Source organism: Euleptes europaea, chromosome 7 (assembly GCF_029931775.1).
Source record: "Euleptes europaea isolate rEulEur1 chromosome 7, rEulEur1.hap1, whole genome shotgun sequence".
NCBI lineage: Eukaryota > Metazoa > Chordata > Lepidosauria > Squamata > Sphaerodactylidae > Euleptes > Euleptes europaea.
This window is the reverse complement of record NC_079318.1, coordinates 71,969,419-71,985,313: the sequence shown is the minus strand read 5'-3', so window position 1 is coordinate 71,985,313 and position 15,895 is coordinate 71,969,419. Positions and strand designations below refer to the sequence as shown.

The 15,895-nt window shown below is 39.1% G+C and overlaps 1 protein-coding gene across 2 annotated transcripts in view; it reads left to right on the top strand.

The window, feature by feature from the left end:
• Positions 1 to 15,600, top strand: part of XPO1 (exportin 1) — a 40,316-nt gene extending 24,716 nt beyond the window's left edge. For both annotated transcript variants that reach the window (XM_056852306.1, XM_056852304.1), the window contains exons 8-25: positions 263 to 311; positions 390 to 509; positions 596 to 724; positions 1,866 to 2,024; positions 3,105 to 3,302; positions 3,903 to 4,041; positions 4,844 to 5,025; positions 5,766 to 5,922; positions 6,368 to 6,531; positions 7,083 to 7,217; positions 9,584 to 9,767; positions 11,786 to 11,892; positions 11,990 to 12,184; positions 13,455 to 13,623; positions 13,909 to 14,043; positions 14,149 to 14,308; positions 14,393 to 14,489; positions 15,274 to 15,600. In XM_056852306.1, coding sequence (XP_056708284.1) covers positions 263 to 311; positions 390 to 509; positions 596 to 724; positions 1,866 to 2,024; positions 3,105 to 3,302; positions 3,903 to 4,041; positions 4,844 to 5,025; positions 5,766 to 5,922; positions 6,368 to 6,531; positions 7,083 to 7,217; positions 9,584 to 9,767; positions 11,786 to 11,892; positions 11,990 to 12,184; positions 13,455 to 13,623; positions 13,909 to 14,043; positions 14,149 to 14,308; positions 14,393 to 14,489; positions 15,274 to 15,420 — 2,626 coding nt within the window. In that variant the 3' untranslated portion in view covers positions 15,421 to 15,600. The remainder of the gene's footprint in view (positions 1 to 262; positions 312 to 389; positions 510 to 595; positions 725 to 1,865; positions 2,025 to 3,104; positions 3,303 to 3,902; positions 4,042 to 4,843; positions 5,026 to 5,765; positions 5,923 to 6,367; positions 6,532 to 7,082; positions 7,218 to 9,583; positions 9,768 to 11,785; positions 11,893 to 11,989; positions 12,185 to 13,454; positions 13,624 to 13,908; positions 14,044 to 14,148; positions 14,309 to 14,392; positions 14,490 to 15,273) is intronic.
• The last annotated feature ends 295 nt before the right edge of the window (positions 15,601 to 15,895 follow it).

Below are 15,895 nucleotides of genomic sequence, written 5' to 3'. Positions count from 1 at the left end.
AGCTTGAATTGGTGTTCTTCTGTTGCATGCATTCTTATGACAACTGACACTCTTACTTGTTTCATACACTCAAAACCTAGTGATGTACAAATGTAACTGCTTTAAAGTTTTCTACATAAAGTTCTATTTGTAAAAGAACCTGTACTTTTGCCTTTTCCTAGCTTTGTGATCTGGATGGTTGTGGTCTTGGAGAACCTATAGAACAGTGTCAGAGTATGGCATGCTAAACATAGAGCCTGAATTTCTTTTCTGTTTCTTGCAGCATGTGCAATGAATTTTCGCAGATATTTCAGCTGTGTCAGTTTGTGATGGTAAGTCTGATGCACTAAAACCATTATGAAGTTTTTGCCACATAAGACAGATTTGCTTATATGTGGCTTTGTTAACAGGAAAATTCACAAAATGCTCCCCTGGTTCATGCGACTTTGGAAACTTTGCTACGATTCCTTAACTGGATTCCACTTGGTTACATTTTTGAGACCAAGCTGATCAGCACACTAATATACAAAGTAAGCATTTGTTCTAAATTGAAGATCTTCTGTAGTTAATGAGGGAATTTTATTGCAGCTAACCTTTGTATATATTTTTGTTACAGTTCTTAAATGTCCCCATGTTCCGAAATGTCTCTTTGAAGTGCCTCACAGAAATTGCTGGTGTCAGTGTAAGCCAATACGAGGAACAGTTCGTCACACTATTTACGTTGACCATGATGCAGTTAAAACAGGTAACTCTGAACTGATGCAACACAGAATCATCCTATTCACTTGCTAAATTGATATCCAGTTTCAGTCCCTTCTATTGTTTGTTGTATCCAGTTGAGTGAGCAGGTTGCTCACTTCTACTCTGACCTTGTTTTCTTATCTCAGAAACTGTATTAGAATAGATAGATGAGAATTCTCTCTTTAAGGCACTTGGTGCATTTCAGAAATGTCAGCTTCCAGTCTGTAAAAAACGCAGAGACTGGTCCCCTTCAATAACATTCTGTGTGTGCAGGGTCAGCACTTCTGGGTAATGTCTGTTTGTAGTCTACACTAACAATTGGCGGAAGGGCAGCATCAGCAGGTGGCAATGGATAGGCTAATTTCAGACCTCTGTTGGCAGGATGAGACCATTGATTCTGGGATGAGGTGACCAGAAAAGCTTTTGGTTCCCAAATGCTTAAGAAAACAGCCAATATATTTAAACTTGCCTGACAAGACAGTTTGTTAATCCTGTGTTTCACTGGATTCTGCATGTTCAAATTCAGGCAATAACTTGTCAGATCAGTTTTGTGATGTTTGGTATTCACTCCGCATGTGTAAATTTACTGCATGTCAGACATTTAAGCATGCATACTATGTATAGTCAGCTCTGCAAAAGTTGATAAGATTTTGATTTAAACTCAAGTCCCATTTTCAATGGAGCTATTGTTTTTCTGCTATCCAAATAAAAGCAAACCATGGTAAAACTAGCCGTGAAGCAACTGCCAGGAATATATTTGGCATTATATTAATAATCTTACTGTTGGGGAGGGTGAGCATTGCTCTCCTTCTGTTCTGTTTACATGGATTAATTGTAAAATTGGATTTTGACAGGAGGATTTTTTTTTCATTAAGATAGTTCAAATGAAAAAATCCTGTCAAAAGTTCTGCTTACCCTTCCACCTCCAGGTTCCATGTACCACACACTAATGGACAGCTTTGGTCCTGTGTATAGATAAGCATTTTCAGTAGTATTCTAACAGAATCTCCAGAATAGGGAACATATTTTACTATTGAATGATGTTTTTGAGGTTGTGGTTCATAATAGCAAATATGCAAAACGATAAGGCAGTAATGAAGAAGGCTTCATCTTCTAGATTATAATGGGTCTTACACTCTTTCTAGATGCTTCCTTTGAATACCAACATTCGACTTGCGTACTCAAATGGGAAAGATGATGAGCAGAACTTCATTCAGAATCTCAGTTTATTTCTCTGTACTTTTTTAAAAGAGCATGGCCAGCTTATAGAAAAACGTTTAAATCTAAGAGAGACATTGATGGAAGTAAGTCTTTTTTTTTCCTTTTGATTTTCGTTTAATCTAAATTTTTGTTCAAATCTCCTTGTGTATCCGTAAAGTAATGCAGTTAATACTTCTGATGGCATGCTAAAAATGGATATAATGATCAACTGAGTAATCATGTACTGTTAACGATTCATACAGAAGCGTCTATTCATGTATCCCACTTAAAACATATGGGTTGTACGTAACTTCTGTAATATGTAATGAACCAGTATTATGTAGTGGGTAGAGTGTCAAACTAGGATCTGGGAGTCCCAGGTTCAAATTCCCAATTACCATGGAAGCTTACTGAGTGACCTTGGGCCAGTAACACGGTCTCAGCCTGAGCTAACTCACAGGGTTGTTGTGAGGATAAAATGGAGGGAAGGAGAACAACATAAGCTACTTTGAGTCTCCGTTGGGGTAAAATGAAGTAAATGAAGTAAATAAACATGCAACACAACCCTGAGGTGCTATGTGGGATGAATCTCAGATTTACAGACCTATTCACCACTCACCTATTTTGTATTCACACTAATTTCTGAATCTCCTCTGTCTTACAGGTTTTATTGAGAAGTAAGTTTAGATTGAATTAATGAGCAGACTAAATTTGATTAGACCTAAAACCTATCTCAAACACTGGGTCATCTGTCACCTTGGTGAATGGCCCAGTTCTTTATGATCTCTGTCCAGGAGATACTTCAGAAGTTGCTGTACATGAGACCTGTAAACACAGATGAGCAAAGATAACTGTTTTCACACTAAGGAACCTTTTGTTCTGTGAAATAATAAAAGAATCCTTGATGTGTGCACATGATGATCTTGTTTCTCTTTATTTGTTGCTATCAGTCAACAGTGTTTACAAAATGCTGACAACATATTAATTGTTCTGGACCACCAACTTGCTCTTCCTTTGAGGGAGACGGTAGTCATAAAAGCATTTTAGAGAAGTCTCACGAAAGCCTGATCAAGTCATAAAGTTGTCTCTTTATGTACTTTAAGATGTTTCAAACAGAAAAAAGTGATTCTTGACCTTTTCAAATGTTGATTCATTAATAAAGCTTCTATATAAATTTACTTTAGGCTCTTCATTACATGCTTCTGGTTTCTGAAGTTGAGGAAACTGAAATCTTCAAGATTTGCTTGGAGTACTGGAATCACCTGGCTTCTGAACTATATAGAGAGAGTCCGTTTTCAACGTCTGCTTCTCCTTTACTTTCGGGGACTCAGCATTTTGATGTTCCTCCCAGGAGACAACTTTATCTACCTGTCCTGTCCAAGGTAATGGGAATCTTCTGATATCAAAAATATGAAAAATTAAAATAATTCTGGTAATTTATAGAAGTTGGTTGATTCAAGAGAAACATGTGCAGAGCTGCACTCACAGAACTGATGTTTCATGCCTCTTTCCTCAAAAGCCACCTTTTGGTGGGGGCTGGCATGATGTGGTGGAGCCCTCACATGAGTGGAAATGTCTTTCACTTCCAGAAGGAGGTGGTGGTGGGTGTAGCTTTTCTCATTTCTCTTGAGAGGAACTTAACTCTGATCGCAACTATTTTGGACAGTACATATTGATCATAGTGCTTAGAATAAAATCCATCAGTTCTTTATAAATTCATTCTAATAATTTGCTGTAGTCATTGAAAATTTTTTATACCCTCATTTAGATATTTCACATATAAAAAGGAGTTTTCTTTGCATGTTCTGTGTTTATTCACATAAATCAATGTTTTTAGTGATGCTTTCACATGCACTCTTGCCTGCCTTAGGTTATGCAAAGCCTAGCTTTGCTGTAAAACATCGATATAAAGATTTAGACATGTCTTGCTTGAAAATGCCACATGTACCGCAACGCAAATGTGGGTTTTTTCTTAAATATAGGTTCGGTTGTTGATGGTTAGTCGTATGGCAAAGCCAGAAGAAGTGCTAGTCGTGGAAAATGACCAAGGGGAAGTTGTCCGAGAATTCATGAAAGATACTGATTCTATCAATTTGTACAAGAACATGAGAGAAACACTAGGTATGTTCACTTTACTGTTTATAGCAATTATTACGCTCCATTCTGTGCTTCACACTATATTTCATAAACACCGCCTTTTAGTTTACATTATGAAACTCCTGCTTGCTATAATGCAGGGAAAGACCTTCTTTAAGCCCCACCTATTAAACCTGTGAAAGAAGTGTACAATAGCAGACAACAGGGTTTTCTCCATAATCACTACCCCACCAAAGGAGGTGTACAAATGCCGAGGAATGCTAGTTCTTCTTAAGTATGAGGGTTCAGGCTACAGATTTTTCTATATTTACTGGTGTTTTATTAGGTTGAATGCAGTTGTTGGGATTCTGTCATAGTTTGAGAATCTGAGACCACTTCAAATGACAGCCACAAACCCACTGCATACCTTAAACTCTGACCCTTTTCCCTTGATCTGCAGTTCAGTGATAGCACTGGCCTGCCTTACAGGCTGTAATAATATTGTGATATGCGTGAAGTACACTCTGTGTCAAAAAAGCTGTATAGTTGCATAGTATTATTTTTGTAATCATAGTAATATGTTTTGTTAGCTATCAGAGTTTCGAAAAAGGTGGGAAACCAATGGTTACAAAAGCTTAACAGATCTTAAGAGAATCTTTTACTGCTGTTATTAGAATCTAGCTGTGATGGATGCTTATGTGTCTCCTCTCAGCAACAAAGTGCTCTATATCTTCAGGATGTCTAGGAGAGTGGTGTGGGAGAGGAGATGCCCACTCTTTATGTACCCTAAAATCTAATCCCTCTCTTCAAAGGAATAACCCAAGTTTGTAAATCCTTATTCTTCCAGTTTACCTCACCCATCTGGATTATGCAGATACTGAACGAATAATGACAGAGAAACTTCACAATCAAGTAAATGGTACTGAGTGGTCATGGAAAAACCTAAACACTCTGTGTTGGGCTATAGGCTCAATTAGTGGAGCAATGCATGAAGAAGATGAGAAAAGGTTTCTTGTAACAGTAATAAAGGTATGGTTGGATAGAGGACTGTTACCTAGGTTTTATAGGAAACAATCTGGTTTTACATGAAAACATAAGGCTTGGTAGGTGCTTTTGAAGAAGGTAGCAGTAGCTGGATATGCTAAGCTTATGCTTGGCCATGTTTGTCCCTAAAAATTCTGTAAGGCAGTATTATTCCGGCATGCTTTTGGTTCATAATCTCTGTTGTAAGGCATAGTTGGCTTGTGGGTAATGTAATATTTGATGTCATTTGTAGGGTTCCTATTGTGTTAGCATTGGGATTAGATTGGTTGTATGTACTTTATATTATTTTTATGTGCATGATTTTATTGGCTATTCACCATCCCATTTTTGTATCTATTTTAATTGATGTAATCATATGTTGCTGTAAACAGCTTCGAGCTCTTAACCAAAAAGAAGTGGTATAAAAATTTAAATAAATAAAAATAAGCAGGTAGGTGTTTCATGGAAATGTTAATCAGGACTTGTACCTTTTATGTATCTTATTTATAAAGTACTGTGTGCCTATTGCTATGTTAGTCATAATCATAAAGTTTGAACTAAACAACAAACATTTAAGGAGAATAGGAAATTTTGTACATTTGTATGTATTGAGTTTGTCCACCTAGCTAGTAAAGGAATACTTGTAAATATTAGATTCACAGTGTAGCCCTGTAATGGGTAACAATTTTTGTTATAGCTAAACAAGGGAACTCCAACATTGTTGCTCAAATGCTTTTCCTTTGTAGGACCTTCTGGGACTCTGTGAGCAGAAACGTGGGAAAGATAACAAAGCTATTATCGCATCCAATATCATGTACATAGTAGGGCAATATCCACGGTTTTTGAGAGCCCACTGGAAATTTCTGAAGACTGTGGTCAACAAGCTGTTTGAATTTATGCATGGTAATTTGACATTTTATTAGGTTTTTCTCAGTACCCTAAGTTTTTCCTTGTGACTTACATTGAAATATTTGTTCGTTTTGATATTGAAATAACAGGACTTTGGGGAAACAGGTATGTGTATGGAATTGTATATAATGAATAATTTATTCACTGGGGCTAAATAGTTTATAGAATTCTGAGAAAGCTATTCTGTACTGACATGCATTTCCTTGTCCTGATGGTATTATCCAGGGCTGGTGAAACATGCTGTTTAAGGTGGTATTTAGATTTAAGAAAGGGAAATATGTTCTCTAAAGTTTGCTTTACACTTCTCCTTTTCTCTAGTCCACTAAAAAAGCCCCAAAAAACACGAGACATAGCAGCACAATGCAGTTTGTTCATAACAATGTCAGCACAGAAAAATAGGGGGAGTGAGAAATAAATCTTCATTTTTGATCTTTCTTAGAAACCCATGATGGTGTCCAGGACATGGCTTGTGATACTTTCATAAAAATAGCGCAGAAATGCCGCCGACACTTTGTCCAAGTCCAGGTGGGAGAGGTAATGCCGTTCATTGATGAGATCCTGAACAACATTAATACGATCATTTGTGATCTTCAGCCTCAGCAGGTATGTGGAATTCTGCTGTTCATTACTTGATATTGCATGATAAAGGGGGAGCAAGGAAAGCTTTGTGCAAACTGTATGGCAGTGGGACGTATATGGGTGGTGGGGAGAGACACAAAGCAGTTGCAAGCACTCCTGCTTTGGATACTGTTATTAGTCCTCCCTTCATTGTTAGTTTACTGTTTTAGTCATATTCTTTGTAATGTGTTGTTACTATTATCCATAAGCTGCTAAAAATAGTAAATTGGATCCAGCTAGCACTATGAATGGGGAATAATTGTGTTTATGTAGTAATGGGGCAATAAGCATGAATGGGGACTGGCTGGCTAATATGAGTTCATGTTTAAGATTAAAACAAATACTAGGATTGAATACAGCCCATTAATTCTTGAGCTCTAAACAGGCTACACATGATACTGCCATACTGTGTAATTGAGCAGAAAATAGTGCCTGAGAGCATTTTTAGAACAATCTGAATTTGAAAGGACATTTAGTAGGATTGTTCCAGAATTTTCAGGTTATTCAACCATATGTTCTGCTATATTTGTCACTAGGTACATACTTTCTACGAAGCAGTTGGCTATATGATTGGAGCACAAACTGACCAAACTGTACAGGAGCATTTGATAGAGAAATACATGTTACTCCCTAATCAAGTATGGGATAGCATAATTCAACAGGCCACAAAAGTAAGGAGATGCTACATTTTTCTTGCAAGCATTGTTACGTTGTGTAGGAAATAGTCCTAAAGAAGTCTAACTTAAACATATAGTTTGACACGTGAGTTGTTTCTGGGAGAACTTGGTCGCAGTGGCTTTTAAGTGAACTGTATTGGGGGCATGCACTAGACAACTGTTCAGATCAAGAAAGACATGGGTTGGATCCAGACAGCTTTTCTATTCAGCCTCACCCAATTCTTACTACAGCCACCATCCAACATGGCTTTTGTCCATGCAGTTCCTGTGATTCACAGCATAGCCTCTTGGGGGTGGGTGACCAAAGTGGACCCCTCCATTTTCACCAGCAGAAAAGCTGTTTGGGTCTAGCCATTAACTTATTTCTTCGTCAAAGTATTTTGCTCATGCTCTGCACGAACTGAAAATAGGCAAGCACCCTTCTTAGTCCTGTTCTGTTGTCACAGTGGAAAACGGCAACAAAATGTACCTCATATGAAATCTCAGTTTTTCCTTGGGGATTGAGCTAATTATTACAAATGTAACAAAGCCCCGTGGCGCAGAGTGGTAAGCTGCAGTGCTGCAGTCCAAGCTCTGCTCACGACCTGAGTCTTGTCCCAACGGAAGTTGGTTTCAGGTAGCCATCTCAAGGTTGACTCAACCTTCCATCCTTCCGAGGTCGATAAAATGAGTACCCAGCTTGCTGGGGGTAAAGGGAAGATGACTGGGAAAGGCACTGGCAAACCACCTTGTAAACATAGTCTGCCTAGCAAATGTCTGGATGTGACTTCACCCCATGGGTCAGGAATGACCCGGTGCTTGCACAGGGGACCTTTACCTTTTTAACTTACATTCACACAAGACTTGATTAGTCCTTTCTTCTTGCTGATTAGTAGGATTGGAATGTTTGGATATACATATCAGTAGTTTCTTTTACCAAATTGAATTGACAGTACGTGCTTGTTGAACTTAATACTTCATGAAAGGTGTGCTTCACCATGACCAAATTATTAGGCACATAGAGGAACAAAGCTCGCTGGGAGGGGAATCAAAGCCCGCTGGGGGGGAAATCACCTATTCTTGCCTAACTAGCCTTTTTTAATTCTTCAAGAAAGTTGAACAAACATGTAGATGGTGTTGACCTAGTATACAGTACTTATTTTTGACAAGGTACCTCACCAGAGACTCCTGAGTAAGCTTAGCAGTCATGGGATAAGAGGATAGATCTGCTTATGGGTTAAATGTTGACTAAATAACAGGAAGCGGAAAGTAGGAATAAATAGACAGTTCTCTCAACTGAGGGAATTGGGGCTGGTGCTATTTAGTTTTTCATAAGTGATCTGGAACTCGTGGTGAGTAGTGCAGTGGCCAGGTTTGTAGATGACGCAGTTATTCAGGATGGTGAAAACCAGGGCCAACAGTGAAGAGCTCCAGCAGGTTTTTTGAAATTGGGTAAGTGAGCAACAGTGTGGCAAATTAAGTTCACTGAACGTAAGTGTAAGATGATGCACATTGGAACAAAAAATCCCACCTTTAAGTATACGTTAATGGAGTCTAAATTTGCTGAGACTGAGAGGGAAAGAGACCTTGGGGTTGTAGTGGATAGCTCAATTAAAATGTCAGCTCGTTGTGCCACAGTGGTTAAAAAGGTAAACTCTATGCTAGAGATTATTAAAGGGATTGAAAATGAAACCGCCAATATTATAATTCCCCTGTGTAGATTTATGGTGTGGCCTCATTTGGAATACTGTGTAGTTCTGGTCACCATATCTCCGAGAAAGACTGCAGAGCTAGAAAAAGTACAGAATAGGGCAACCACGATGATTAGGCATTTGGAGCAATTTTCCTATGAGGAAAGATGGAAGAGTCTGGGACTTTTCTGTTTAGAAAAGAGATGACTAAGGGGGACATGATAAAGATTTTAAAAATTATACGAGGTTTAAAAAATTATATGTGGAGTGGAGAGAGTGGATAGAACTTGGGGGCATCCAATGAAGTTGATGAACAGTAGATTCAAGACAGACAAAAGGAAATACTACTCTACTGAATGAGTCATTCAAAAGCAGATTTGCTGCTAGAGGATGTAGTGATGGACACAGGCATAGACAGCTTCATAAGCGGATTAGACAGATGCATAGGTCTATCTGACTTCTAGCCATGGTGACTAAAAGGAACCACCACATTCAGAGGTAGTAAACCTCTGAATGCCAATGCCAGGAGGCAAATCAGGGGAAGGCATCGGCCTCTGACTCATTGCTGTCTCTCCAGAGTAACTGGTTGGCCACTGTGTGATGCTAGACTAGATGGACCACTGGTCTGATCCAGCAGGGTTCTTATGTTCTCATGTCATATATGCAAACATGGTTTATTTCTGTCAACAGAATGTTGACATCCTAAAGGACTCTGAAACAGTTAAACAGTTGGGTAGCATCCTGAAAACCAATGTGAGAGCATGTAAAGCTGTCGGGCATCCATTTGTGATTCAGCTGGGAAGAATCTACTTGGATATGCTGAATGTGTACAAGTGCCTAAGTGAAAATATTTCTGCAGCTATTCAGGCAAACGGTAAGAGTCTTAACATAGCTCATCTTGGTGCCATCATTCTGGATTATCTTAAAATAGCACCTTCCCAGTTAAGGGTGGGCCCTTCCAACGTTTTTTTCTGCTCAATCTCACCCAATTTCCTTCCTCTAGTCCCCATCTTATGTAGCTTTTGACATCATTGCCCTTCCGATCCCTTGGCTTATCCTTTTCAGTGGTCTGAAGGGGGGGTCTCGTCTGCCTTTCACCAGTGGAAAATTTTGGCAAGTCTGGTGGTGGGAGAAGCCCAGTCATTATCATTTGAAGACCAGAACAAAGACTGGGTTAGAGTAGAATTAAAAGATGGGAGAATTATGAGTGTGATGTATTCAATCCACGAGGTAAGCATGCCCCTTGATATGTTGCATGCTGTGGTCAGGAAAACTATTGAAGGGTGCGAAATTAATCTAATCTAATGGCTTCACATCAAAAAAGCATGGTTTAGTGTTAAATAAGAAATCATAACTCAGCTGAAGGTACCTTTTCCTGCTTGAAAATGATAGTTTTTTCCATATCATTGAATTGCAGGTGGTTAAGTTGTATGGCTCGTTTGGAAATAATGTAGGTTTCCTTTGAGAGCCTGTGCACATGTATCTCTGATATTTTAACCAAAGTTTGCTGTTGGTTTTAAAAATGTACGCTCACCTTCCCAATTTTTGTTCTACATGGTTTACATAACATTAAAAATATAGGCCAATCTAAGAATCGGAACAGATTCATGGAAGTTTGCCATAAATACCACTCTAAATCAGAAGTATAGAAGGAATATTTTTGTATATTGTTTTTGAGGCATTGCTTATTTGAATAGGCTTGGTTGAGGAGGATTTTTATTCTTGATGTACTTACGTAGTCTCGTATTTTAAAATTGGTTTAAAAATTGACTAAACAAATCTAGTTAAAATATTTTATCCTGTTTTTTTCTCAAAGAAGCTCAGGACGGCACATGTGATCTGTTTTCCCCATTTCATCGTTACAACAACCCTATGAGATAGGATGGGCTGCAAGGGTGACTGGCATAAGGTCAGCCAAGCAAGCTTCAGGGCAGAGTAGAGATCTGAATCTCCCAGATTCTAGCCCACCACTCTCTTCACTATACCCCACAGGCTCTCGGTGGACCAAAAACACCATCAGGTGATGAGAGGCCCTCTGAAATAGTCACTTTTCAAGCCTTGCTAAAAGCCATTAGGAAGAGGGTTTCTACTAGGGCTGTGAACCTTTTTCCCAGTATTGTTCATGTTCGGGTTTAATAAACTCAGAAATAATGGAAAGTTGGAATAATTGAAATTTTTTGGGTTAAACCCAAACCCGACAAATGCACAGAGCGAAATTCTGTGTAGCCCAGAGTTCAGTTCTGCGCTGTCTGCCCCCTCCACATGGACTTAAAAGACGGCAGGTGGTGGGGATCTGCCTCAGATTCCCCCCGCCCCCGCCGCCGTCTCCAAAGTCTGTGGACTTCAGAGGGGGCAGACGGAGGCTGTCTGAACTCAGATACCTGCCTTCTGCAGTGTCCAAAGTCCACGGACTTCAGAGACTGCAGGCAGCGGGAATCTGACTCAGCAGCAGGTAAGTAAGTAATGCTGCCAAAATTTTTTGCCAGTACCCCCCCCCCCCCCCCGCCCAAATACCGAAAAGATATTTTTTGGGTTTTTTCCTGGTTTGACTTCAGCCAAATGCATGCCCCTACACATCCTCCGGCCAGGAATACAGCTTGGCTTCTTGCAGAGGATGTACATACCATCCTACTTTAGGGAATGGAGCAACTGAAGCTGGTTTCAAAACCTTGTTTAATATTAAAACATGGTTAAGGTAAGTGTTGACAGAAAAATCAACAGGATGAAGGCTGAGAACAATCTGCATCAGAATGGAGCTGCACAATTTTTATGCCCAAAAACAGCATTGACTTTTAAGACTACTGGCAATCTTATTTCAAAATGTGGTTCTCTGTAATATTACTTGATTCGTCTAAATCTTGTGTTCTTGACTGTGTTGTCAAACACTTTCAGGTGAAATGGTTACAAAGCAGCCACTGATCAGAAGTATGAGAACAGTAAAAAGGGAAACCTTAAAATTAATTTCTGGCTGGGTGAGCCGATCCAATGATCCTCAGATGGTAAGTGTGAACTTGTGAAATGCAACAGCCTCAACAAACTGATACATAAACTTGACTATTAAGTTTAAAATGTTACTTTGTGTTTCTTTTTTTGCAGGTAGCTGAAAACTTTGTTCCACCTTTGCTGGACGCAGTCCTTATTGATTACCAGAGGAATGTTCCAGCTGCCAGGGAGCCTGAAGTACTTAGTACAATGGCTATCATAGTAAACAAACTGGGGGGACATATTACTGGTGAAATACCTCAGATATTTGATGCTGTCTTTGAATGCACGTTAAATATGATCAACAAGGTAATACCGTAGAAGTAATTATCTTTCTACTCAATGCTGAAACTCTTCTGTAGCATCCGCTTTGTGCAAGCGTTCTGCTATGTTTAGCTGAAATATTAGCATTACATTTTCTTATAAATGTTAGACTGGAGGCCTTTATAAGCATCTTCACCATGCTGTTGATGAGGGGTAAGACACCCTAGACTCTGAGGGGGGGTCTGCAATAGGAAAGAGGAATTGTTGGAAATGGCCAATTTAGTCTGGATCCAACCCAGTATTTCTGCCAAGGGAAAGACAAAACAGACAAGGGAGGAACCAGTCCCAGGAAACCACATTGGAAGGCTTTGTCACAGCATATCAAGATGTCCTCAGCATGCATGTGAATAGGCACAATTGTTGGAATGTTGATTGAGGAGGCACTGGATGCCTCAGATGGACGTTCCTCCAATTAGCACTGTCACTACCCTTCTCTCCCCAGCAAACACACAAATCAGTGAGGGTTTTTTTTGTGGGGGGATTCCAATGTCCAAGATGGAACAAATCAGTACTCTGATTTAGGCATAGCCAGCAGATCTGGTGTACTCATTTCTCCCCATACCACTTATTTCCAGGCTACTTATGAAGGTATCCTGCCATAACTAAGTTAGAATCTAAGATGAATAGCCCTTGGTAGAGTCTTAATTATCTTTCTGTAAAAGGTACACTTGTAGCAACATGCAAAGTTTTAGAAGTTACCTGTCTATTAAAAAAAAAAAAACTTGTCTGAATGGAAGTTCACACACCAGAAGATCAAGTTGAGTGAAGACGTTTTGGCAAGTCCAGAGATCTTTTCCCCATAATGTCTTGCAAACCCTCATGCACTGAGACTTAAGAGATATAATTGTAAACTGTGAATAAAATGAGGCTCAAATGAGATGATGTTGAAATGCTTTCTGTACTATGCTGCCAAGAGTCTAAAATAATGGTGTACTTAGTGTTCTTGTAATTGTACTTGAGCCCATTGTTGAAGGAGTTAGCCTTAACTTGTATAGTTAGTATTATGAGGACTTAACTGCACACCGAAACTTGGTTTGCATTATATTGAAACTAGTTTTCTATGAGGGCTATTGGCTGTTAAACAAAACTGTATGATAGTTGTGTTGCTGCTGTCTTGAAGACTAAATTCTTTGGAGTTGCAATTTGGGGATGGAAGGGAGAATGTTATAAATGATGTCGTCTGCCATAGCAGTGTATATGCACATGAAAAAAATATGGAATATGGTTTTCTGTTCTTTTCTTCACTTGCTGTTAGGACTTTGAAGAGTATCCTGAACACAGAACAAACTTTTTCTTACTACTACAAGCAGTAAACTCTCATTGCTTCCCAGCATTCCTGGCCATACCACCTGCACAATTCAAGCTAGTACTGGACTCAATCATTTGGGCTTTCAAGCACACTATGAGAAATGTTGCAGATACAGGTGAATAAACCTTGTTTGTTTCTTAAACTTGCATGCTTGAACAAGAGTTTGTTGAGCTCTGCTATCTACTCGGACCAAAGTATACCAGCATGTAGATTGAAATCTGCATTTGCGGATTCACCTTGTCTGTTTCCTGTTCAGCTCTTGTGCTTGACCAGTTTCAAGACTTGACTTGCTAGTCATCTCCCTCTTGGCGCTAGTGAAATGTTCAGTATCCAGCCCTGTAACAGTTATGCAGAGCTGTTCAGCGGTCTCACCTGCAGTGTTTTGTGCTCTCTCTCCTAGGCCTTCAGATTCTCTATACTCTCTTACAAAATGTTGCACAAGAAGAAACTGCTGCTCAGAGTTTTTATCAGACTTATTTCTGTGATATTCTTCAACACATTTTCTCTGTTGTAACGGACACATCTCACACTGCTGGTAAGAATTAGAGAAAGGGGAGGAGAGCTGTAGGACCTGCCTGTGCTTCAGTCAACAGAAATGTTTGTTCAAGCTCTAAATATTGCTCTTGTGTTCTTCAACCAGGTTTGACGATGCATGCATCAATTCTTGCATACATGTTCAACTTAGTAGAAGAAGGAAAAATAAGTACTCCTCTAAACCCTGGAAATCCAGTGAACAACCAAATGTTTATTCAGGAGTATGTTGCTAATCTCCTTAAATCTGCATTTCCTCATCTGCAAGAGTAAGTGTGTTAATATCTGACGTTCTAGTACAGTTTGCCTAAGTACTGTTATGTTAATTGTCTGTTCTGTGTGTTAAATCTTAGTGCACAGGTTAAGCTGTTCGTAACAGGACTCTTCAGTTTAAATCAGGATATTCCTGCTTTCAAGGAACACCTTAGGGACTTCCTGGTTCAGATAAAGGTATGTTTGGAATTTCCTTTTTCAGTTTCGCTCTGAAAGCTTCTGCAAGACTGGCATAGATTAAACAATGGTTTGTTAAAACATAGCCAACAGTTTCTAATCTGCTTCATGTTTTGTTAACTAATATAACCCAGCCAGTGGCTAGACTTGTGTTTTCCCAAAGCAGTGATTCATTCTTTGTAGATTTTTTCTGCTCCCAAGAATGTTCTCCAAACTGGCCCCATAAAATTAATTGGGTGACCTTGGGCTCTTATAGCATTCTCTTCTTGCCTCACCTATTTGACAGGGTCATTAAAATAGCTAAAATTGAGCTATATAAGCTGGTTTTGAGCTCCTTGGAAGAAGGCTGGGGGAAAAGGGGCTTGCAATCTAAACTGACATGAAGACAACTCTGATGCAAAGGTTGCTTGGTTTCAGTAGGGTTCATGCAATAGGACACTTACGAAGAAAATGTTGTAGCACCATGCTAGTTTTTCTGGGAACGTTTTCCAGTCATAAAGGGGCAATCAGGAGCAGGAAATCTGAGAGTGGTAATGTTTAAGAAGGTAAGGTCACCAGCAGCAGTATACCAGTATGCCCAGGGGGGCACTATATGAACTGGAATATCTGTTCTCTAAAGTGTACAATAGCTGTCACTTAGCGTGCAATTGACAACACATGCAGATTCTTTAAACATAGTATAAAACTTAAGTTTTGATAAGACTTGAAATTTTGCAACATACTCTTCAGTCCTTGCAAGTTTTACTATGGATTATCATGGTGTTTCTAACTCCTATTTCTACAGGAATTTGCTGGTGAAGACACATCTGACTTATTCCTGGAAGAAAGAGAAACAGCTCTTCGACAGGCTCAGGAGGAGAAACACAAACTTCAGATGTCTGTCCCTGGCATCCTTAATCCACATGAAATTCCTGAGGAAATGTGCGATTAAAAATAACCAGTTATACTGTTTTCTTTCTGTACAGCTGCTTTGTTGCAGAAGAAAACAGGACTTGGATATTTGTTGACCAAAATGATGCCAATTTGTAAATTTAAGATGTCACCTAGTGGCCCTTTTTCTTATGTGTTTTTGTATAAGAAATTTTCTGTGAAATATCCTTCCATTGTTTAAGCTTTTTTGTTTTGGTCATCTTTATTTAGATTTGCATGAAGTTGAGAATTAAGGCATTTTAAAAATAAAAACACTTCATGCCCATTTTGTGGCTAAGGGTAAAAGAGGCAAAACATATAACTTGTAAAGTCTATTGCAAAAATTATTACATTTTTTCCAGTTAGAACACAGATTTTTTTAAAATTAGGGATCACTTTCTTTCTAGCCTGCGCTGCAGTCTAGAAGAAAAGGGGTAATGAGTAAATCCATCAGATTAACCGTTCAGGAATGGAGGCTGAGTGGTGCGTCATCAGAC